Source organism: Poecilia formosa, unplaced genomic scaffold, assembly GCF_000485575.1.
Source record: "Poecilia formosa unplaced genomic scaffold, Poecilia_formosa-5.1.2 Scaffold61, whole genome shotgun sequence".
Lineage (NCBI taxonomy): Eukaryota > Metazoa > Chordata > Actinopteri > Cyprinodontiformes > Poeciliidae > Poecilia > Poecilia formosa.
The window spans coordinates 2,468,440-2,492,093 of record NW_006800000.1 but is presented as its reverse complement, the minus strand read 5'-3'; the positions used below and the strand labels follow the sequence as shown (position 1 = coordinate 2,492,093).

Sequence of the window (23,654 nt, the reverse complement as noted above, 5' to 3'; positions counted from 1 at the left end):
CTAGCTTTTAGCCGCAATGAAAGCAGGAAATCTGGGCTTCAACAACTTCCTTTCTAAGTGCTGACCAGAGAGGCAGCAGCGATGCGCAGCTTCTTCAGAGTGAAAGGAAAAAAAAAAAGGCATCCAGTTGCTTCATTTATGGAAACTGTTTTTTTTTGTTTTTTTTTGTGGCTTTTTGTCTATGAATAATCTTTGTCGCACAACAGCTATACTCCTAGTCACTGCTTGGGTCAAATTTTTGCGCGAGATTTCATCAGTGACAGCTGTTCTGTTATCATGGCTAACACGGATCAGAGAGGTTCTTTTGTGCCCCGAAGTTGTCCGAGGTCCAGTGAAAGGCACAGACAGAGCTGAATGAAGGCTTCTAAAAAAGAATATGATGACTTTGTCTGGTTTATTAGTTTGTGGTCTGTTCCAGCACTCTGCAGCTGGGAGCTGCCATCCAACATCCAAATCTTCTTTTTTTCTGTTTGGTTTGGCAAATTGGCTAATACTTTTAAACATTTCAACAAGGGTCTTAGATTTATATTGTCAGCATCATAATTTTCCTATGGCATCTAGGACAAATATATAGTCTTAAGAGTACTAATTTTCCACATTTTAAGCATACTGCTTTCTTCTGGGAAAATGAAGTTGAAATATCTCTAATTGCTGCCATCCTTTTTCTAAACTAGTCACTGGTTTATTATTGGCATATTGTTAAATAAAAAGTAGTATTTTCACTAACTTTCACTAACTTTCTCATTTGATCTTCTGTGATTAGTCAAATATTAGGATCCTAATGATGTGTAATCTTGCAAACGGGAATAAACACAAACATAACCTGAGGTTTTCCAACATGTTTGATCATGTTGCAAAATCAACTCATACTAAGGGAATGGGACAGTAACAAATAATAAATACTTAAGTTTAGTAAGTTTTATTAAAGGTAAAAATGTAGTAGCAGAAAATGGAACAAATCTCTAAAGTCTTATTATTTATTGTCATTAGGAAATGAGATGCCTTGTCTCACTCTAATAGGTAGAGCCTTTAGTTTTAAAACATTCACTGAATTTAGAAAAAAACAAAACAAAACAAAAGAAAAAAAAAACTAAAATCTTTAACAGGAAATTCTCAGATTTCGATCTTTAGCCAATCAATTCCTGCATCTATATTCATTACTCCATTACTACTGATGACCTTCGGAAAATACTTGAGGAACATTAAATTTTATTGCACCCACTGGTGTCCCTGTCTCAGCCATAGAATAAACAATTAGTTTGTACTTAAACTGGATTTAGTAAAATTCAAAATGCTAATCAAAAATCTTAATGACACGACTTACAGCAGAAGAGTTTGTAGTACGGAGGAATAAAAACAACAACTTGGCTTACGGAAAATAATAACAAAAGAAAGATACGAGGGGATAAATGATGGTTGTGGAAGCAGAAAGAAAGAAAGAGAAGAAAGGCAGCAACAAATGCAAATGGTGGCCTTCACGCTCATCACTATGATTTGTTTTTGTCGTGCTTGTCCGCACGCGGCCTGAACGAGCCAGCAGCCAGCCCTCGGCCTGCTTTGCTCTCATAACTGTCAGGAGATCCTTTATCTGACAGACCTTTATTTACAGCTTTAATTTCCTGAGCTTTATGTGTTCCGCTCACACTCCACGCCGCTGTGACATGGACTCACGCCGCCTGGAATGCACTGCACATTTTTGATAGGCAAATGCCCCCTGAGCTATCATTCCATTTATGTTTGAATGGTAAATTGTCCCCCTTTTTTTATAGTCTAATATTACTGGCAGAGCGGGGATGTGTCTTCAAAGGGGAAGATTTTGTCATTGCAGATTTATAGTCAATTTTTCTGCTGTTGTTCAGCGTTAAAGACTTACTTGCACCTGTTTGCTGGACTGCGAGTGTCTCTCTGTTGTCTACATCTTGTTGTTATCGTTCCTTAGACTGAGACAGGTAGAGGGGCTGCTTTGACAGAACCTGTAAATCAATCTAAAACAAAGATTGATCCTGCGGTGGCCTGATGGTTGCTGGGTAGTTGGATACAGGCCTCATGTTTGAGAAAGATGATATCAGACAGACTCCTGGCACTTACGCCTGCCAGTTCAAAGAGGCATGAAATAAGCACCAGGCTGTTGTCAATAACAAAGGCGGCATAAGTCAGCTTTCTAGCATCTGCTGGACTTTTGGGCATTATTTGCAAAACTATTTTAAGGAATCTCTATTACAGAGGAAGGTGTTGGTGCAGAGTCGTCATTGGGATTGTTTGTGATCATGCAATATGCACTTTTTTTTTTCAAAAACTTCTTTGAAAAATGTTTTTTGCTTTATATTTTCTGTATGTGATTTGAATCGGTATTCGACAGCTGTTGGATGCCTCAACTTTCATTTTGTAAGAATTTAGAGAATTTTGCTCTTTACTTTATTTGTCCATTGAACCGCATCTGAAGGTCCTCAAAGATCTACTGTAAAAGGTTGCATTCCATAAACATGCGATTCTCAAGGTAATTCATTTGTTTTGTTTTCTTTTTCTTTTTCAGTGATAAAAAGTGGAATTTTAGCACTTTGTGACTGTTAATGTTCATAGTTAGTTACTTTCATGAAAGGGGAATAAATCTGACATTGCTGTCATAATTATGCAGAGGCCAGGATATGTCTTTACAACATGTTAAAAATGTCGAGTTTTGAAATCACACGGTAATTACAGTTTTGCACATTGTGGCCTTAGCTTGTGTGGGCCATTATGGGGTGCACAAAAGTCATTCACAGAATCATTATTGCACCCTCTGAGATAACGGCACAAAAGAACTCCACATGGAAAATTACATTTGAGACCTCTCATCTGCTATTTCATTACCCTGATCTGTCTGATGGGTGAAATGGCTTCTCTTAATTTAAGGAGCTGGATTCCAGCTTGGTGAGTGGTTTATGTAATCTCACAGTAAGTGTAATTTCCTATAATTCCATGTCACACCTACTACTCTGCTTAGCTACCGCATTCAGTTCTCACATTGCGTGCCGTCTTTTGCTACCGCATCTTACAAATAAGGCCATTTCTATGGTGTGCAGCCTGCAAAGACAGAAGTATGCAATTATTTTTTAAGCTGCAAGTGTTTCTATGGGTGACATTCATACCTTCCTTTGACAGACGTAATTAGCCTGCAGATTCTGCAGCACTAAGAGACCGTTCCTACTGAAAATTGCTAGGTTATTCACGTGTTTAAACCTGCAGAAGCATCTTGTTGATGCAGATGCTTCAAATTTAGTTAATGGAGAAGAAAAAATATATGTTGTGGGCAATTTTTGCCTATATTGTGTCTAAGTTTGGACAACAAATCAACAAGCATTACCTTGCAGGTAAACAAAGCAGCCACAGTTCAGCAAACCCCAACAACATGTTGTTGATTACGTCCATGCAGTTTTTTTTTAGTTCTTAGTTTATTGTAAGAAATGTGTTTTATACAATCCCGTACCATTAATAGATGTTTCATTAATTGAAAACAATTAAAAATGTTGGTTTTACTCTTCTGAAACCATTAAGACTGATCATGCTGAGAGTCATGTTGTGATTGTGGTTATCTGTTGATAGTGCATTGAACTGTTATAGTGTTTAGCTTTTGTAGAAGCAGACTATTGACCTAGAAGTGGGAGAACAACCGGAACTGCAAAGTGAACCTGCAGCTTATATCCCGCTGGTTATAGTTGATGAGTTTCAATACTAAAAAAAAAAGTCCCTAAAACAGAACCCATCTTCTTCAAATAATCACTTGACTTGTTACATTTCCATTGTTGCAAGGGCAAAAGCCACACATCAATGGCAACAAAACTTCAAAATGGCTTCTTTTGTTAAAATTCAACAACAAATTTGAGACATTGGAATCGATTACATCCATTTAAAACTATTTTCAGTAAGTTGCGATTTAAAAGTTGTATTGCTAATAAGGACATATCTTATTGCACTCATAAAAGTAAACGTACAGCAAAGAGAAGCAAAAACTACATGCTCAGTGCAGTGGTTTGGCCATTTTCCTTTATCTTGCACTTCTTTCAGAAATATTTGTTTTGTTAAAACATTTGTATTAATTTTGAACCCCCCCCCAAATCCTCTCACACAATTCACATGCTCCCAGAAAGCCATTCACGTGTTCAGGAATGCGTTCCAGTGTTTCCACCTTACCTATACAAGGCTAATTGCTATTTTTCAAGATATTCAAGTGAAGTATTCAAGTATTTCAAATTCAAATATGCAAAGACTGTTTAAACATTTAAAAATCCGAGGTGAACATGAGAGTTTATCTGTATGTCTCTTGCACCTCTTCAGTGAACTGGCAGCCTGAAGTGACTCTCCTTACCTGCTTTTTTCATTTATAGAAAGAAAACCCATTCCATGTGAGAATAACAGTACAATACATTAATCTTACCAATGACATAGGATATGAAACTTAGTTTATCCGTACTTAAGGTGGAAAATCTTTTTCCAAAAAGTTTCTTTCAGCACTTAAGTGATATTTTATATTAGGCTATAGTGCATACAAACATACTTTTTTTAAATTCAGACTTTGCTCTAAAATGGAAGCTGGATTTGATTAGAAGCTCAGTTCATGATTTTTTTTCTTTGGATGAAAGGCAGAGATCTAGAAAAAGTCCCTGGCTTTTAGTGGTTGAAATGGGAATGTTTCCCCTCCCTCATCAGTTTGTTAGTTCTGCAGCGTCAGCAGACACCACACAAAAACGGAATTCAGTAAAAGCTCCCTCTGCTCTCTGGGAGGTTTTTTTTTCCCCTCAACAGCTTGCTCCCATCCCCCCTTCCCCCTCATCCACTGACATGTTGGAAGAAACATATGCTACTATTCCTGCTTCCTGACAGTTTGCACTGCTTCAGTGGGATCTTGCTTTGGGAGGAAGCAGTTGTCTGGAAAACAGGGAAGATTAAGAACTGAAACTGATATCGGTGCATTGATATCAAATGGACTAAATCGAAGTATTTTTTTTTAAAGGGCAGTAACTGGTTGACAGCCAGAGCAGTAATATTTTTAATGAAGTCTTTCTTATGCATTATACAATTTATGGTGATAAAATCAGAACACATTGTGATAACATTGTGAGATTTTCCTCGATGTTAATAGCTAAATCATTCAGCCTCTGCACCCCAGATGTTTAACTGAGCTCACAGCCCAATATGCAATCTTCTATGTTGTATGTTTAGCTGAAAAAATAGATGAGAAGGCTAAATAACATTTCAGTTTGCACAGTCCATATGAAGTGGAAACAAATATAGTAAAGACGGCTGCATTGATTTGGAAATTGCAGGGGTAACAAGTGTGGATGATGCAGCCAGTAATCCCTTGAGAGTGATTGGTCAATTAGAAGTAAATTAATTCATTAATACCTAAGAACTTGTTACCTGGAGTAGGTTTAAAAAACTTGCCTTCTAGGAAATTACATTTTTCTTCATTTATGCTAAAGGCCTGTATTTTTGAAAAGTTAGTACCATTTCTTTATTCACACATAATCCAATCTGGTGTAAAGCAATGGTTTCTAGAGTGAAAGTCTGGGCCCCACTCTGGTTTATGAAATACACAAAGCATGGCTCCTATATGCTTTTAAAACGATGATGGTGGATTGAATCTGGTTTATTTAAATCATGACAATTCAGAGCAAATTTCATCTCAGCACAAACAAGCCCCATTGATAAATATGTAATCAAATCAGGCTAAGATATTTCAATTACTGTATATAGGCAGATTTCCGTTTACTACATACATTTCAAATTTTTAAAATGTTTTTCTGGAACTGGTGGCCTTTTAATTGCAGCAGATCAGACAGGAAATGGGTGGAAATGGCCAGTTAAACCATACACTGAGGACTAACAGCCTCTCTATACGGGGCGGCTGCTCTGCATACATCCCAGTTTGATCCTAATTATATGACAATGCAGTCAAATTCAGTTTATAATGCCAGTTGACAAAAGTCAATGACTTACTAAGATCCTTGAGTCAGAGTATTTCTGCAGATGTCAGGACTGTGTCTTGTGCTGGAAATCTGAGGTGAGAGTACAGTCCCCTGTGGTGCTTCTGTGCTGCTGACCACTTGGCCAAACACATGACTCTTTAGACTCTTTAGTGTGGTATGTGTGCCAGGTGATTGTTGAGGCCTCCACCTGCGACTTCTGGAGGTTTTGAAAATGCAAATCAGGTTGAATTGTGTTAAATATACTGGAGAAATCAGTGATCCTCACTGTGCTCCCTGCTTTGTCAAAATGGCATTGGATTTATTGAAGCAGGTGTGTGTGATTGCATCTTTAATTCTAACTCCATGGCAATAAAACTGCAGAGGCTCCTGATATGTGCCTGTTTGCTTACTCAAGTGGGCCAACAGGAGTCTCTGCAGGATCGTCATAATATGGGATGTCAGGGCAACATGTCTGTAGTCATTGTGGATAAATGGGTGAGCTTTCTGTGGTCCGGAGCAAGGCAGGATGTCTTCCACAAAACTGTAACCTTCTCCTGGGTCAAACTGAGGTTGAAGAGGTTCTGCAGAATCCCACAGAGCTGCTCTGCACAGGCTGTCAAGACTCTGTCTGGCATTGACATCATCTGGGCCTGCAGTCTTGTTTCAGTTTAGTCTTTCCAGCTGCCTCTTCACCTGACAGACAAGTGGAAGAGGGAGGGAAAGGGAGCAGCAGCATCTCCTGATTGGATTGAAGACAAAATGTAGAAGCAGAAGAACCTATGGCTGAGGTGGACATAAAACATTTGAGGTGTGTCGGGAAAGCTGTGGGTGAAAGGAGGGTAGGGCTGTGTGATTTTATTGATTCTATGATATTTATCAATATTTTTTTCCCCTCAAAGTATTGACTTTTCATCCACGATTATTTATACATCGATACAATCCTACTTTGAGTTTTATGTCAAATCCACATGAATTAAATGACAGCTGTCACACAGCATTTTTTACTCAGTTGCACATCTACATTAAAAACGACATGTAATGAAACAACCAGTTACAATTAATTGATGAAATGAAATGAATAAATTACATTATCTAATATAAGTGAATAAGACAAAAAAGGTTCCTTTCCTGCATAACCAAAAACACAAAGCCACACAATTAACATTTAAACAAAGCAAATGCATAGCAAATGTATAACAAAAACATTTATTGCATTACATCAGTTCAATTAATTCAATCCAAGTCTATAGAACAGTCCCAAAATGTCACCAAAATCACTCTGTCCCTCTAAAATCTTTCAGAAAATCTTAAAAATGTATCAAATCGTATCGAATCATATAGTTTACTGAATATTGATATATATCGTATCGTGAGCAGAATAACGTATTGTATTTTATTGTGAGATTAGTGTATTGCTCCAGCCCTACAGCAGGGTAGGATGCCTGTTTGGCTGGGGGCAGATGAGGAGGATCATGAGCTTGTTGCTGAACTGAACCCATTGAAGAATGTGTTCAGCTCATTGACTCCGTCCAGACCTCCATCCATCTGATCCTCCTCCTACCCAAAGCCTGTGATACTCTTCACCTCTCGCCACACATCTTTCTGCTGGAGCTTGCTCCAGTTTCTTCCTCTCTGCCGAAAGGCAACTACAGCAGCATTTAGTTTCATGAACCCAAAGAGATAAATAGGGGTTTTTAAGTACTTGAATGTCCAAATGTTTTAAAAAGTTCAAGAAAAATCTAAAAAAAAATCTGTTTTCAGACAAGTGTTAGTCATTATTTGATAAGATGGGTGTAATGGTTGCTTGAAATCTGTGTTTGGTCATTTTTTCCAATGTTTAATGTATTTATTAGGAATTTATTTACACACTTTAATCAATAGTGTTCTCTGCCACTGTTGTTTAGGATCATAGCTCTAAGGTTAAATACAAAAAAGAAAAAAGGGGGGGATCGAGAAATAAAGCATAAAGGTGTTCTTTAAAACTTTAAAATGTCTGAAGTTAAAATACTGCAGTTTCTAATAAATATGGAATGATAAAAAACACTTAGAATAAATCATACTTTTTCATTATGTATTGTATAACTCATGAGATATACATCTCTCTGCTCCTTATACAATTCTTATCTCACACACCTTTAGTAGAACTTCAGGCAAAGGTCATGAATGTACCACATGTTGATTTTTGATATTATATTAAATGAGGAAAATCTAATTAATCACAAAATGGGATTACTTTGAGGATCTACCAGTTTACATAATTAATAACATATTAAAACCGCATTTTTTACTGTTCTAAATAGTTCCTTGGTATACAGTGAAAGCTGCATGCTGGTCTACTTGATTTCTGCCCATCATCACACTCTATATCTATGATTACTCTATAGTTATTGCATGTACATGTTAAAATCCCCCAAAAATCGAAATCACCATCTTCTAGTCGAATCAGCGTGATTGTCTGTCCGTACTTGATTTTCTGTTATTTTTCCAGAAACTAACACTAACTAGTACTGTGCACTGTTGCAAACAGAGCTCTTCAGCTGTACTTTGTTTAATGATGACTGGGTCTCTGTGTTGGTTTGGGAATTCCAGGTCTCTCCCTAGTCTGCTCCAGGCTTCAGCTTGGAGAGCCCAACCGCCAAGATTGATCCAAGCAGCTGGAGCGGCAGCGAGAGCCCTGCCGAGGACATGGAACGGATGAGCGACTCGGCGGACAAGCCTGTGGACAACGATGCCGAAGGGGTCTGGAGTCCTGACATAGAGCAGAGCTTCCAGGAAGCCCTGGCCATCTATCCTCCATGTGGTCGCAGGAAGATCATCCTGTCAGATGAGGGAAAGATGTATGGTAAGTACGGATGTGTGTGACTTTAAGACTAAGCTTCAGAGCATCTGTTTTTCTGTAATCTAAGAAAAATGGGCTTTGTGTTTTGGACTGTCTTTTCTTTCCTTTTTTGGGAATCTGGTTGATAATATCAACATGACAATCTTTTCTTCATCTGAAAGCTAGAGGCAAAAACATCATAAGCTTACCATTAAGAGTGAATCGGCTCCATCAGATGGGCATGAAATCTGCTGGTTACCGCTATGAAAGGTTTTATCTCATTTTTGTCCTAGGAATTAATTAAAACATTTCTTGATTTTTCTTTTTTTTTTGTTTGTTTTTGTTTGTTTTTCAGGTTGTTTCTAGATCATGGGAAAGGGAAAGGTTATACACACACTATACATTCAGCCACATTTGTGTTCCTCTTAAGACCTAGTGTCTGTATCTGTGTCCAAAAAGTGAGCATTGGTATTTTCCAAATATTGTTCTTAGATCCTTAGCTGTGCTTTTCTGTAAAATATGATGCATTGGTGACCATACAGCCAAACTACATGGTTCACATGAGTGCAAGTTTATGAGTAAAGCAACATGAACTATTAGCCAGAAGCAGATGGTACCACAGCTGCCACCAGCTGTACCCCCTCTCTTTGCTTCGCCCTCCACTCCTCCCTCCCCGTTCCTGGCTGGGTGATGTCATGGAAAGAGGGAATATTTCTTTTTGTGATGTTGGACTGTCTCTCAGCCTGTCAGTGTGAAGTGAAAGCAGAAAATCCCGCTGAGCAGTAGCTTGCAGCTGTCATGCGACCCCTCCGGCCAAACAAAATGTAAATTTCACGAGTTGCATTGAGACCTCTCAGTGGCCACTACAAAGATGTAAGCTCAGACAACACCTCCCTCCCCACTGTCCTTTCCTCCAGCTTCTCCAACCCAAACAGAGTGTAACTGCCCATAAATCCGGCTTTCTGCTGTGGATAAAAGCAGGTTAATTTTATTCTAGTTACAAATAAACAATCCTAAAAGGAGGGCATGTTTCTGCTTAATACTAGTGTAAAAAAAATAAAAAATCATGTAACAATATTCACATGCCCTTTCTGACATAATTGCAACTCGTCAACTTAAATAATCCAATTTAAATTGCATACATAATAATTATACCCTGCCAGATGTGTCTCTTTTTGTTTCAGAAAACATTTGTGTTTTGAAACAAGCTGAAAGACTTTTTCTTTTTTAATATTTGTGGTTCTTGCTGAGGAGACATCTGCATCGTTGTTCGGAGGTTTGTCCTACCAGATGTGCTCTGGATCTAGTTACAGATGTCCCGCCAGTAGCAGTGGCCTCAGGCTGTGTCCCTTTCTTACAGCATGAAGACTGTAAGAGGCTCCAGTACAGTGTTTGTTTGGTTTTTTTTTTTTTTAGACATTGATGGGTGAGGAGACAGAAGCGCAAAATGAAAATGGCAAAAATAATACCTAGATTAAAAAAAATCGGGATGTTTTTGAGCACTTATTTTGTTATTGATGATGCCATTGTACACTGTCTCTGTAAATCAAAATTTGGTGGTAATGTGTTGCAAACTACTGGGTGCTTGTCATTTCAGCTTTGCAACCATCACTGCGTTTTTGCAGCAGTCTTATAACAGAAAATATAACCTATTCCCAACCTCCATCAAGTAGATATCCGTCTACTGTTATAACAAAAACAATCTGTTTTGTGTGAGGAGCGTTGTTAAAAGAATCCAGTATGTGCTCAAAATTGTAGACAATTTGTCATTGAGCCCTTTAGATTGTGTAAAGAAGCCAGTAAAACATGACAGCGCTGCTGCTGACAGTTCTGAATCAGAGTGCTCCATTAAATTACCTTTTTTAAAAAATGTCAGTGAAATTAGAGTTGTTATGAGTTTGGACATTTTGTTCCACATTTCTTGTTCTCTTAAATCACTGAGAGTGACTGTTTTGGCTTGACTTTTTTTTTTTTCCTTGTTTGATTTAGCAGACCTTTGGTTACACTTTCTAAAAATGGCCCTGATTTCATGTTGTTAAAAAAGAGATGAAGTTGAACATTGGGCTGCATTTATAAGAATAAATAAAACTTCTGCAGAGTTGTTTTGAGGTAAACTTTTATCACCTGTTGCTGCATACTGTAGGCTACCTGACTGAGATAAACTAATAACTTTTTCATTGCTTTTGGAAAGTCAAATTCAACAGTTTGTAATTATACCCGTTTGGCAAAAGACGGGTATAATTACCCGTCTTTCGTGGGAATATTTTGACTAATTTGATTGTGATTTTGATGCCATTGAAGACTCCAGTGAATTTTGATATGTTTGTCTGTCTTTAACATAAAACGACAAAGAATTTTTCCATTCGTGATGCAAGCTACGGTTGCAGCCCTTAAAACACACCCAGTGCCAAAGAAAACCTCTCATGGCATCTGAAGTAAATGGTGGCAAAAAGAAGACAGGTATTTTGTAGTTTAGAGACTCTGGGGATGGCATAGTGTTCCATACACAGAGCTCATCACAAGAGCTGCCCTGAGTGCCCTTAAGCCCTTTGTTATCCTGGGATAGAGTGCAGTTAATTAGCAACAGTCACTATAGCAACCGTGTTGCAGTACAAAACAATTTCTAATTTCTGCTTCTTAGCCTATTGTGGTGTTTACCTGAAGGGCTTCGAATGTGCCGAGACCAGTGTTGGCTGGCACTGCGCCTTTTGTCTGAGGCTAATTGTGGCAGCACTGGAAGACACTACATCTGCATTTACTGCTTCACTAGTGCTGCAGTTTACTTAGCAGAATATGCTTTTAAAAAAAAAAAAAAGTAATTCAAAATGGACGACACCGCCGCCTAGCCAAAGGCCCAAGATGTGGCACTTGCATAATTTACCTGCTGTGCGCGGCTGCATTCATTTATCCTAGAAATAGAGTTGATAAGTGACACAACACGCTTCACTCAAATTGTATGTTTATTCATTGGGTTATGTATTTGCTCTACTCAGCAAGCTAAATATCATTGTCAAATATCTACCAGTTACTGTCGAGCAGAAGCAAACCAGATTTTATGCCAACTGTAGACAACTATGCTAATACTTCAGCATATTTATTAACATTAGTCCCCTTTCTTAGTGTCTTTCTGGTAGGGACGTTAGGAAAGATCAATAGTTTATAATAGTCATTATATTACAGCTAATGTTTTCTAATAAAAAGTTGCAGGACCAGTAATCAAACCATTCAGTTCAAGTCTCCCTTTAAAATTGACTCAATACGTTAAGGACCCAAATATGTAGTTTGGCAATTGGATCTTATGCCTCCATCCACATGTCTTTTGATGTAAAGCTGTTCCTATCATCATTCTACTGTTTGCTCTGCCATCTCATCAGAGGTCCAGCTCAGACCCCTCCTGTGGGAACTAAGTGGCACTTGGTTTGCAGAGATGCCAAGGATGAGTTAGATATAATGAGCAGACCTGGCTTGCCCCTGATGGCCCAGTGCTGTGCTCCTCTGGGGCTCGTCTCATCGGGCCAAGCATGCTCCGAGACGGAGCGAGCGGACCTGATCCCCCCTGCTGGGCAGATAATGAGGAATTCTGGGATCAGCTCAGGCTCCCCGAGTCACCTGCATTCACTCGGAATAGAGTGTGAGGAACTTCATTGCAGGAAAGGCATCACACACCTCTAGAATAATCCCTCGTTTGCTTGCCTGCTATTGTCAGTAAGGAACTACCGTGTTTTCACACACCACGATGGTGAAAAAGTACCAATTATTTTATGGGTTGTTTCTTCAAAGAAGTAACTTTTGAAAGTGTAAATGGAATTAATACAGCTATGGTAAGTTATTTATTCAGTCTGCTTGTGTCAGTATGGAGTCATGGACAAGTAATTTCATGTCACCTCAAACTCGGGTCTCACTTCTTGACAATGAATAGTCATGTGATAACAGAAATGTAAATTTGAATGAAATATATTTTAATAATCACCATTGTAGTAAAACTACCCTAAACAACATAAACATAAATGTCCCAGTAGTCTCTCTAAACATCAAAACTGATTAACAAAAGGGAAAATGGACAAACTACAATTTAACAAATTGAACATAAATGATTCCAGAAGTCTGGTTTTGACCTTTTTCAACCCAATCTTGCAAGTAAATGTAATAAGAGCAATATACTTTAAATAATGTGAAATTGATGTTTTGAAAAATAATTCCACATTTATCCCCCCGTCATTTAAAAGTAACGTCTTGGCACAGGTGTCAGAACAGGTGGTCAGATGTAGAATATGTTCATTGTTCCTCACCAGTTTATGTCACTGTATTTATATATGTCACTGGTTTTAGGGTAGCTAAAGCAGAACAATAGCACATGATCTGTATCTATTCCTTCCAGTTGTTTGTACAAAGAAATGGCATCGTACCTCCCATCTACACGGCTGTGTCTCCACACAAATCTTTATGGATGCAATTTCTATTTTAACTTATAATTTTGTCTCCCTGTAGGCTTCTGGTTTAACTGTTATTTTTTCAAAGTATGCATTTAAAAGTCTCAACAAACGGATCCTTTTGGCTCCATTGAAGACTGGCTTCCTCTCTTTGTAGATGGGTTTGCAGTGAATGGTTAGATAGCAGGCTGTGGCTCCATGCCTGTATGAATCAGGAGTACTCGGGGTGTGTCCCTGCTCTCTGAGGTCTGTGTGAGGCCCTCTGAGCCAGGCTTCTGGTTTCAGATTGCATGTTCCCAATTGGCTGCTTTTGTTTGACAAAAACACAGTCAGACTCCGGTTTCTTAAAGATGCAGTGTCACTTTTGGTGCTCTATTTACAAAAACTTTGCAGGTTTTTTACTTGATTGCACAATATCCCAAAAATAAAATACTTATATTCTGATGACACGGCGTAAAATTGATGGTACAATTTTGTGCAATCAAAATATGAATGGAATTTTAATGTTACTGCTTTGCTCTCACAAGAACATGGGGACAACACTGAAGCGCTGACACAGGCTGTCATCTCTTTCTGTGGTGGTGTGGAGAAAGGTCTTTAAACACTGAACTGCACCCCTGGAAACAAAGAAGGTCTGTAGCAGTCACTGTAAGATGATCATAGCAGTGCTGTTTTATGATCTAATGCTGAAACCGTATCCTTTTCTAAATCAAGTCAAAGTCAAAATGAGACTTATTATCTTTTAGCTCATACAGCAAAGAGCGCACCACAGAAAAAAACTAAACAAAATGACTTTAAAAAACACAAAAAGATTAAAACTACTGAATATAGACTAACGCTTTTGCGATGCATAACAAAATCAGCATCATTCTGAAAGAGAAGAAAACAATAGAAGGGAAAATGATTATTTCACACAGAAAATTTGAATTGTAATTTTAGGGGGTATGTATTTTACATTTCATCGTGCTGTGAACTCGACCAGAAGATTTAAAAGAATAAAATCGTAATATATCTTTCATTTTATTTCGGCCCTCTAATTTGCTTCTGTATCTATGAAGAGGCCAATAAATAAACTTTAAATGAATTATACCTTAAACGCAAGCCCCCCCCCATTTGTGTTCATAATTGCAAAACAACGTGCAGGACATGAAAACCCGTCATGACCACAAAGTTTGACTTTTCATTTATACATATTGGTCGCAGCCAGCATGTCTTTCTCTGTGCTCAGATGCTGAATTGATCCTGAGAGATTGAAAATATTGATTCGACTCGGTGTCTTACTTTGTTGTGGAGAAGAAGGCCAGGGCACCTTCCTGACTGTTAGCACCGTGTTCACACGTTGGACCTGCCACACTGCCAGTTCCTCGGGAGACTCATAATTACAGCAGTCCTTTCAGATTAGTCCAGCGGCCAGCCCAACTGTGGCCATATATTTCATCCTCTTTTGCCTCTCCTGAGAGGCAGACCTCCACACAGTGACCATGGCAGCCTCTACAGTAATGTATGTGATGATAAACGCGGCGGCTCCTAATTGATAGAGTGATTCAGACAAGGCCTTGCTGTGCAAATTGGTCCCCTGTGAGTATATTGCATAGAGTTGGGACCGTAGCAGGTTTCAGCTCCAGCCTTGTTTGAGAGGCACAGAGCCAGGAGAGCGGAAATAGAATGGGCTTGGACCCGCTGAGTGATAAAGAGGCTGTCTTTACGTCTGTGTACAGGCACAGTTCAGCAGAGGTTGGCTGCTGTAATCCCCTCAGTGTCTCCAGGAAGGCTCAGGTTAGTGACCTGCTGCTTTGTGATGTCTTGTAAGATTTTCAGAGAACGCCTCACCTTTAATCACCCACTGCTCAGCTAACACATTAGCTCAACCGCTCCTGACCCAGCCTCTGCAATAAAGCCTTTTATCTAGCTCAATAAGGTCATTTGAAGTTAAGTATTGATTTCTTCTGCTCTTCAGAGAAAAATGGATTTTTAAAGAGCTGTTAATTACACTTGCTCACTGCGTTATATCGAGAACTTAATTTCTGTGACTGTATTTTGTAATCCTGGCTGATACTCAGGCGTATGTCAAATGAAAGATTTGTGTGCGGAAGCTGAATGCTCAAACTGAATGATGCATACGTACCCAGGGAGCAAAAATTAAGAGCATACATTTGGAAAATGTAACAAAAAATGTTTTCTGTTTAGGTCAGTGAAAAACGAGTGTCAGTGTTAGCAAAATGCGACAAAACTGACTTTGGATTAATGAGAATTTTACATAAATGACGGAAAACTAAATTCCTCGTGAAGAGATAGATCATGGCTCAGAATGATGAGAATTTAACCTTATAAAAAACAATTCAACAAAACAATGCCTTTAAATTCTGATTTTACATACAAGTGAACAATAAGTCAACACTGTCGATGCAGAATCGCCACAACAGAAGGATCCTCCGATGCATTATTTGGTAATGTATCATCATTAAAGGTCATGCATTTAAGTTCTCAATGCCACTAATATGCAGATGAAGTGTTACTATCCTTGATGTTGACACTTGAAATATAATTTAATTAGTTGAAAGGGAAAGTTTCCTAAAACTGGCGAGACAATTTTGTTTGCAAAAATAAACAGAAACCAAGAGCATCATCACAATGTTGTGCAAAAATATTGCTGCATCACATTTTCCTATCGTTGTGTAACCCCATTTTTGTATTCATTTAATCAGTCTGACTTAACTTCAGATTTTATAATAGCCAGTTTTTACCCTTTTCTCTGCAACAACTCTGGCCACATTTAGATCATGTTTTCATCTCATGATCTACATTAGTTCTGACCACCTCTGGGATCACCCAAGGCCATCCAAATTAAATTGATCCTCTTCTTGTGGTTGGCTATCATCCACCCTAGAGGTTAATCAGAAAGCCATAATCCTTAAACTTTCATAACATTCTGGGAGTAAAAAAATAGAAACTAATATAGATGGCTAAACTCAAAATAATATTGGAAAATATGTTATACTTTATCCTTTTTTATTCATTGAACCAAAAGACATTAGCTGATTGTGTAAATCAAACCATCAACTTAAACAACAGGGATTCTCAGGATTGCTTTGGTGAATGAAAAAATATTATGAAGAATACAGAATAAATTTGCACGAAGGGCGAAAACAGTTTTGCCTCAGTCTGTTTTCAGTTCAGAAATCATTTCCTTGAAGCAAATGAAACAGTCTTAAGTCTTTGGCTTCTTGTTTCTCTGCTTTCTGCCCCAAATGGATCAATTTTCAACAGAAGAGCAGGAGCTGCCACATGTGTGCGAAACCAGAAAACAAGAGTCCCTCAGAGTTTGAAAACTGCTACTTACAAATTACAGCATGCTATAGGACCGCTATAATAATCACCTCCCAGTGTAAAATTGTTACAATCTAAAGCCAAAGTACTATACAAACATTGTTGTGTTTTGTATCCTTCTCAGTTATTATGTGTGTATAAGTAAAGACTGAACCAAAAACACACACGCCACATTAGGAGAGGATGAAGCTTAAAGCTTTGTGCTTTCCCCGCAGGCATTGAGATGGTTTTCACTAGTTTGAGAGTGTTGTACAGAGGAGGGATTTATGTTGTGTGGCAGAGAATAAAGCCGGCCTTTGTTGTCATCGTGGCGTCACACATGCAGCAATCGGCCTTGAAGTCTTTCTCATGTGCTAACACTTGTGAGCATGAGAGCTCAACAATGCAGGATGTTAAAGCACTCATTTGAGGTCGCTGGTGGATCTTATGATGAGCGGAGATCTAAAATATTTGACTTTAGAGTGGGGGGGAAAAAGAGATGCATGCGATTTGTTTTTGTGTGAATAGTTATCAATAAGCTAACAATTTTGCCTTTGACCTTCAAGACATGTCCAACATAATGCTGTGAATGGATAGCATGTGGATTTTCCCTTATAAAGAGGACTGTCAGGTTTTCTTTTGAAGCCTGAAGTGAGTGGTTCTTCTGTGCCTGGCCAGCAGCTTTGGTTTCCTAGTGATATTTCAAGTAAATGGCTTGCTTCCCCCTTTTCCTGTTCCCAAAACCTGGAGCGAATGCCTTCGTATTGTTGGCTTGGTCTTTTATGATGCTAATGTTTGTCTGAGACCACCGAGTCATCTATCATGGATGACAAGAGAGCTGGGGCACTGAGACAGTCAACTGCTTTCACACCTACGCACACATATAGACAAAGGCATAAAAATGAACCCTCAAATCATCTATGTTTGTTTTTGCAAATCAGATAAACCCCGTCTTTTGCAAGTCCACATTGTGGTTTTCCTAGTGTGCCGTCACCTAGAATCCAATTATTGATCTCTGACACTGCACAGCATACTTCAGGGACCGAAAAGGCTGGGTTTCAACTTTATTCAGGACCCCTCTGAATAGAAAAAGGCAGCTGTATTGACTCTGAAAGCTCTGAGCTCAAAATGTACACGTCCCCCGAGTTGTAATATTCCCATCATTACCGCCAAGAAACAGCTGTTTAACAGTACAGCTATGGTTGATTGATTAATCTGAAAATAAGGTAAATGTCAGTGGTATTGTTTCTCACTAAAGACTAGAGCCGGATGTTGACGTTCTTATACACAAAGGTAACAGTCGGCTGTCAGTGAGTCACTGATATTTGCTTTGCTGAACTTGAGTTGGTAAGAAAAATCACTCTGATCTGCTTCTCTGTGTAGTCAGTTTGGAACAAGTCAAGTCATGACATATGTGTATTTCTATAAATAACCTAAACCAACATCACACACAATGTATTTTTTTTTAATGTATAATCATTATCTTAAAAGAAAAAAAAAAAGAGAAATTGAGAGAACTAAAAGCAGAGGATGGGCTAGTATCAAATTCTTATAAACTAACCTTATATGAAAAGAAGATTTTTCCTATTGCTGCTAAAATAACATTTATTATAATATTTATAAAATTCAGTCAATATTATTTTTGATAGGCAGAATTAAGCAAACTAATTACGCTATAGCGCTCTTTAAAATGAGTAAAAAAAAAAAAACAACTAAAATTAGTGTTTACAAATAATACAGATACCAGCTGATGCAAACAGAATAATTTGTCAGGCTGCATCCCGCTGCTTAACGGGCAGAGCAGCTGCAGCTAAACAACTGTAGTTTTAAAATGGCGTTAATTTAATGACAGAAATGTTTGAGTTTACACAACATTACCTTCTGTGTTTCGTACAACCAAATGGTTTTTTCCAAGTAGCTGGATTTGTCCTTTTTATGGAAAGTAGCAGTCTTCTCTCAGGGGGCTGACTGGTAGTGCACAGCCAACAGATGGAGGAGTGGAGTGGTGTGTCGTTTTGGTCACTGAAATACTTTTAATGAGGACAATTTCAACCCGGAGGAATAGTGTATTGTGAAAATTTAGCCTGATTAAAATCTGCAACTTTTTAAGCCCTCAGTATACTTTCATTGTGAAAGCTAGTTTGTAACAGGTACCGTATTTTCAGCACTATAAGGCGCACCGGATTATAAGGCGCACCTTCAATGAATGGCCTATTTTAAAACTTTTTTCATATATAAGGCGCACCGCATTATAAGGTGCATAGAATAGACGCTAAAGTAGAGGCTGGTTATGCATCCACTAGATGGAGCTGTGCTAAAGAGAATGTCAACAAAACAGTCCGACTCCGGTCGGCGAGGAGAGCCTTCCGCGACTGGGCCGGGGCGTGGCCGGACGATGATCACCCTTCTCCGTTCGCGCACAGCATGTTCATGGAGAAGGTGGTGCTAAATGACCTGCAGACGACCTGATTCTAGATGGTCGGTATTTAGATAGGTCAGTCAAACTTTATTAACAAACCAGCGTTCTGACAACTATCCCAGCATGCACCGCGCTTCTTCTTCTATGGGCGAAAATGAAGTTGGCGGCTGCTTACTGTAGTTGCTAGACCTGTTGTGGCTCAATATTGGTCCATATATATAAGGCACACCGTATTATAAGGCGCACTGTCGGCTTTTGAGGAAATTGAAGGTTTTTGGTGCGCCTTATAGTGCGGAAAATACGGTCATTAAAAGGATTTACAAGATGTCATTTGTTTCCCAGTTTTCAAAAAAAAAGTTCATTATCCACTCTACCCACTCACAGTTTTTGTTTGTTGGGAAAGTAAATTATTTATGTCCTCCTTCTCGTTCTTAAAATTACTTGTCTTTATTTGAGGGGTTTGGAGAAAGTCTGTTTGCGGTGTCTGACTTCCAAACTTGGACCGCTCACCAACACTCAGAACACAATGTCTTTTGTACTTTGGCAAAAAAAGTTATTTCACAAAGAAGCCTTTATTGATCTACTAGATTGCTTTCTAAATGCAGATGGAGCTGTTTTCCTTTATGCACAGCACGTATTAACATATGTTTTGTAACTGTGGGAGAGCTATTCATTGTTTTTAGCTTTCTCGTGAGCCTTCTAATGTTTGTTCATTAATTTTTCAATGTTTAGGTTTAAGTGAAATAGAGTGAATTGCAAAGCATTCATAAACTGAAGTACCACTTTTATGTTGCTGAGTGTTTCCGACAGACAAAGAAAAAAATTTATCAGGTAATTGATTAGGGGGAAAAAATGGCTTCATCGAGCAGTTGATAATTTTGTTACTTTTATTTTACTTTAAAACTTAGAACTACTAAAACCTATAATTAACATAAAAAACAAATATGGTTTTGGAATGCCTTTCTAAGTCAATTACAGCTTAATAAAATCTTTATATGTGCTTGCGCTGTCCCTCTCTGCTCCATTCGATCAGACTCCCAATACACAGAGTCAATTTGAAGCCACATGTATGCAGGCGATCTGCCGGATGATTCTGGGCCAGGCCCGGTTCTGTCTCATGGCAGAGAGCTGGGCCAGATGTGACTGTGGTTGTGCCTGCATTAGAGGGAAATAAAAGGCTGTTACAGGAAATGGATGCTTTTAAAAGGAGGAAAAGGGGGAAAAAGGGACCAGAGCATTAACCTGTTCAAAAGACTAAACTAAGTCAGTTTTTGACTCGATATATTTCATTTAAATTTGATCGGGTATTTAGGTCGTGCAGGATATTTAACGGCTTTTAGACTGAATAAATATGTAGGCCATTATGGTAAAAAATGAAAAAAAAAAGAGATTTAGCAAAGCTAACCTAGTTTAGTAAGCTTCAATAAAAATTCAAATAGGAAATTAAATTTAAGTAAAAAAAAAAAAATACAAAGTATTAATGCGGGGACATTATTTGAAGTTGATTCAAATAATGAATATTAATAATGAATATTAATCCTCTTTCGATTAATATGCAGAGCATTTTTTTTAGAAATAAGAATGAACTACTAAGTCTTACTTTTTGTCTTTCAACTGATTCACACTAATTTCTAAAAGCAAAAAGATGCGTACAATGTTGTTTGATGAAATTTCAGAAATTGTAATTTAATTAGTCTGGATTTCAAAAGTATTTAAACATAATAGTAATAAAAAATATATTTTGTTATGAAAAATAAAAAAATGTGTTATAACAGAAAATAATTTAATTTAATCATTTCAAAAAACAAGTGTGGAAACATAGAAAAATGTAAATTCTCAATTACATCAACCAAAGGCGCCAATTTAAAGGGTCTCTTTACCTGAAAAAAATATTTGCTGGTGTTGCATTGTGTGAAGAGGTGAAGGAAGTAAAAGGCTAATGGTCTATAGGTTTTTAAGAGCTTTGACACTGTTGGGAAGCTCAGAAAGCCAAGGTTTTTTCACTTTAATACCTTGTGACTGTTTAAGAGAAAAATCACCATTTCTTGAATGGCTCTGTTGTACATGCAGCTCTGAACCTCAATAAGCTCATGGAGCGAGTCATAAAAATAAATTGTTCTGTAGAGACAGCAGTGGATCTTAACATTTGAACTAACTTGTGCTTGAAAACAGTCAGACTAAGGCTACAAAATGCATTTTGTGTACACTTCACACAACAACACATCTTTAGAGACAGAAGATAATAGTATTTATTTTTTCTTTAACTTTTTTTTTTTTTACAGCAGTTGGCAATGAAACACTGGAGACTGTTTTTGCCATTTTTACATTTCTTTGATTACCAATGCAATGCTTGTCTTTTTGTTTCTGATTTCACTATAGTGTTATTTATTTGAGCCGGAAAAATATGATTTATGTGACATAAACCCAACAAAGATTTAAAAGATACACTGAAAAACTGTATTCTTTTATTAAGTTGCAACGTGGTGCATTGTTTCTTACCATTGTATGTTCAATATAGACAATACTTCTTCAAGTGTGTTCAGACTAAGAGGCAGAGTCTCGGTGTGGGGAATCTTTGGTTTGGGGGTTTGTTTCACATGATTTTTATCAGAATTTAAACAAAAAAATTGCATGAAATGTCTTATTTTATTAGCCATGTAATTATAACTGAAAAAATACCTGATAAGTAAATATTGTATTTTACATAACCATTGTAAGGTAATTGGGTGGTTTGGTATTCTCAAGAGATGGAGCCTTTTTCATGTTGAGGAATACATTGAATGCCTGGGAGAGGAAAAAAAAAATTCTAGGGGACTCTTTTGAGAAAGTTGAGCTACCATCCCTTTGTGGAATTGCTGCAGGAGCGCCATTCATATGTGATGGATCCTCTAGAGTACGATTCATGGAGGAAGTTCACTCAGACTACTCCACAGAACAGATCTTTCCAGGAGAACCACAATAAATATTTAATCTTTTTTCCATTGCTTTGACTGACAGGAAAATCCTATAAACAGTAAATGTTCTCTGTTCTGAACAACTTTTGATTCCTGGACTTTGCTGTGGACTTAAATTGTAACAAGAAGCATTTTAAACAAAGAGATGACTTTGTTTAAAAGTCTACACAAGAATAACCACACTTTTATATAGTTTCTATATTTAAGTATTTAAAAAAAATCTTTTCAATCAATTATGCAGAGTTGTAAAAAAAATAATATTCAGTTTTTGATTTAAAGATGTTTGTGATTACAATTCACCTTTTAGAAAAAAAAGTAACTAACCATAATTATGTTTCGAAAAGAAAAGATGAAAAACATATCACATCCTACACGGGGTTGCCCGTGTCCTGTCCTAAATATCTAATGTCCTGCAACTTTTAGATGAATCATTTCTCCAACACACCCGAATCCACTGAGTGGCTTGTTACCAGGACTCTGGCATGCTGATATTCAGCCATTTGATCCAGGTGTGTAGGTGCAGGGATGTAAAAGTTGCAGAATGTATTGAAGCTCTGGAGAACTTGACTTGGACCTTTATTCCCTACCCCGTGATTGCCAGTGTTACCCCCTATCGTTTAAATAGATACTGAGTATCGGACTGAGCTATCTTGTCTCATTCCTCACTTTCAGCCATGAGATCTTTGAGGAGATGTTTCATTCGGGCACAGCCCATCTTCAAGTCACCTTACCACATCTCAATCAGATTGAGATCTTGGTTTTGGCTTTGCCTAGGACTCTTTGGTTTCTTCTTTGGTGGACTAACTGGTATGTTTAGTGTAATTGTTTTGTTGCAGCGTTCAGTTATTTTTATTTTCTACACAGTCCTGTATTTTTCTCTAACATCCTCTGAAATATGATAGAATTAATGATGGATTCTGTGATATGTCCTCCACTTGTGAACTATTTTTAGTAGGCCGCGGAATGGCTCATTTGAAATTCTTTGGGGTTGAGAATCCCTCCGCACACTCATAAGATGCCTCCTTCTGAGGCTTCAGTTCATGTCGTGGCGTTTACTCACTCCAGCAGTCACTGCACACCAGATGAAATGCCTGAATGCTGAGTAATGATGTTCTGATCAAATGCACCTGATGTGAACAATGTTTAATTTTGGCCATGTTAAGTGGACATACATGTGAGTTTCCTTACCGGAATTTGCATTTTTAATACACTTGACAATTTTTAAAGGTGTCTTGTTAGTTTTTTTTTTTTTTTTTTTTTTTTTTTTAATTTCAGTTTTTATTGTTAAAACATTTAAAATTTCTAAATGTTCACATACGATCACAGGATGCTATCTATTTTGTTTTACACAACTTTATTTATTATACAGCTGCAAAACCAGAAAACACTAAATTAAGATTATATTCTTGGCTATTTTTTTAACACTTTGTTCTTATTTATGAATATTTGTATGATACAGCTACAGTTTTGATCAGGGTTAACTGGAAAACATCTATACATCTGTCACAATGTATTTTTTCCCCAGAATCATCAGTATTGCATTTTTCATTCAAAAACCTTACAGCTCTTGATAAGTGAAATGGAAATTCTGAATAACTTTCCATAATTTGATAAATAGGTTCTTGCAGACTATTTTCTGTTATACAATTACTTTCAGTGGCTTTTGAGTCGATGTATCTTAATATATTTTATGTTAACAGCAGAAGACTTGAGTTTAAAGCTTATTTTTATTTTTAAGTTTGCTCCACTGATTTATTTAAAATAATATATATATATATATAT

At 37.6% G+C, this 23,654-nt stretch overlaps 1 protein-coding gene across 6 annotated transcripts in view; it reads left to right on the top strand.

Annotated features, from left to right (window-relative positions):
* The window catches only part of tead1b (TEA domain family member 1b), a 50,452-nt gene that overhangs the window by 6,317 nt on the left and 20,481 nt on the right, over positions 1-23,654 (top strand). For all 6 annotated transcript variants that reach the window (XR_001662371.1, XM_007554116.2, XM_007554115.2 and 3 more), the window contains exon 3: positions 8,535-8,787. Coding sequence is in view for 5 of the 6 variants with exons in the window: in XM_007554116.2 (XP_007554178.1) it covers positions 8,631-8,787 (157 nt within the window). In the remaining variant the exon portion in view is untranslated. The remainder of the gene's footprint in view (positions 1-8,534; positions 8,788-23,654) is intronic.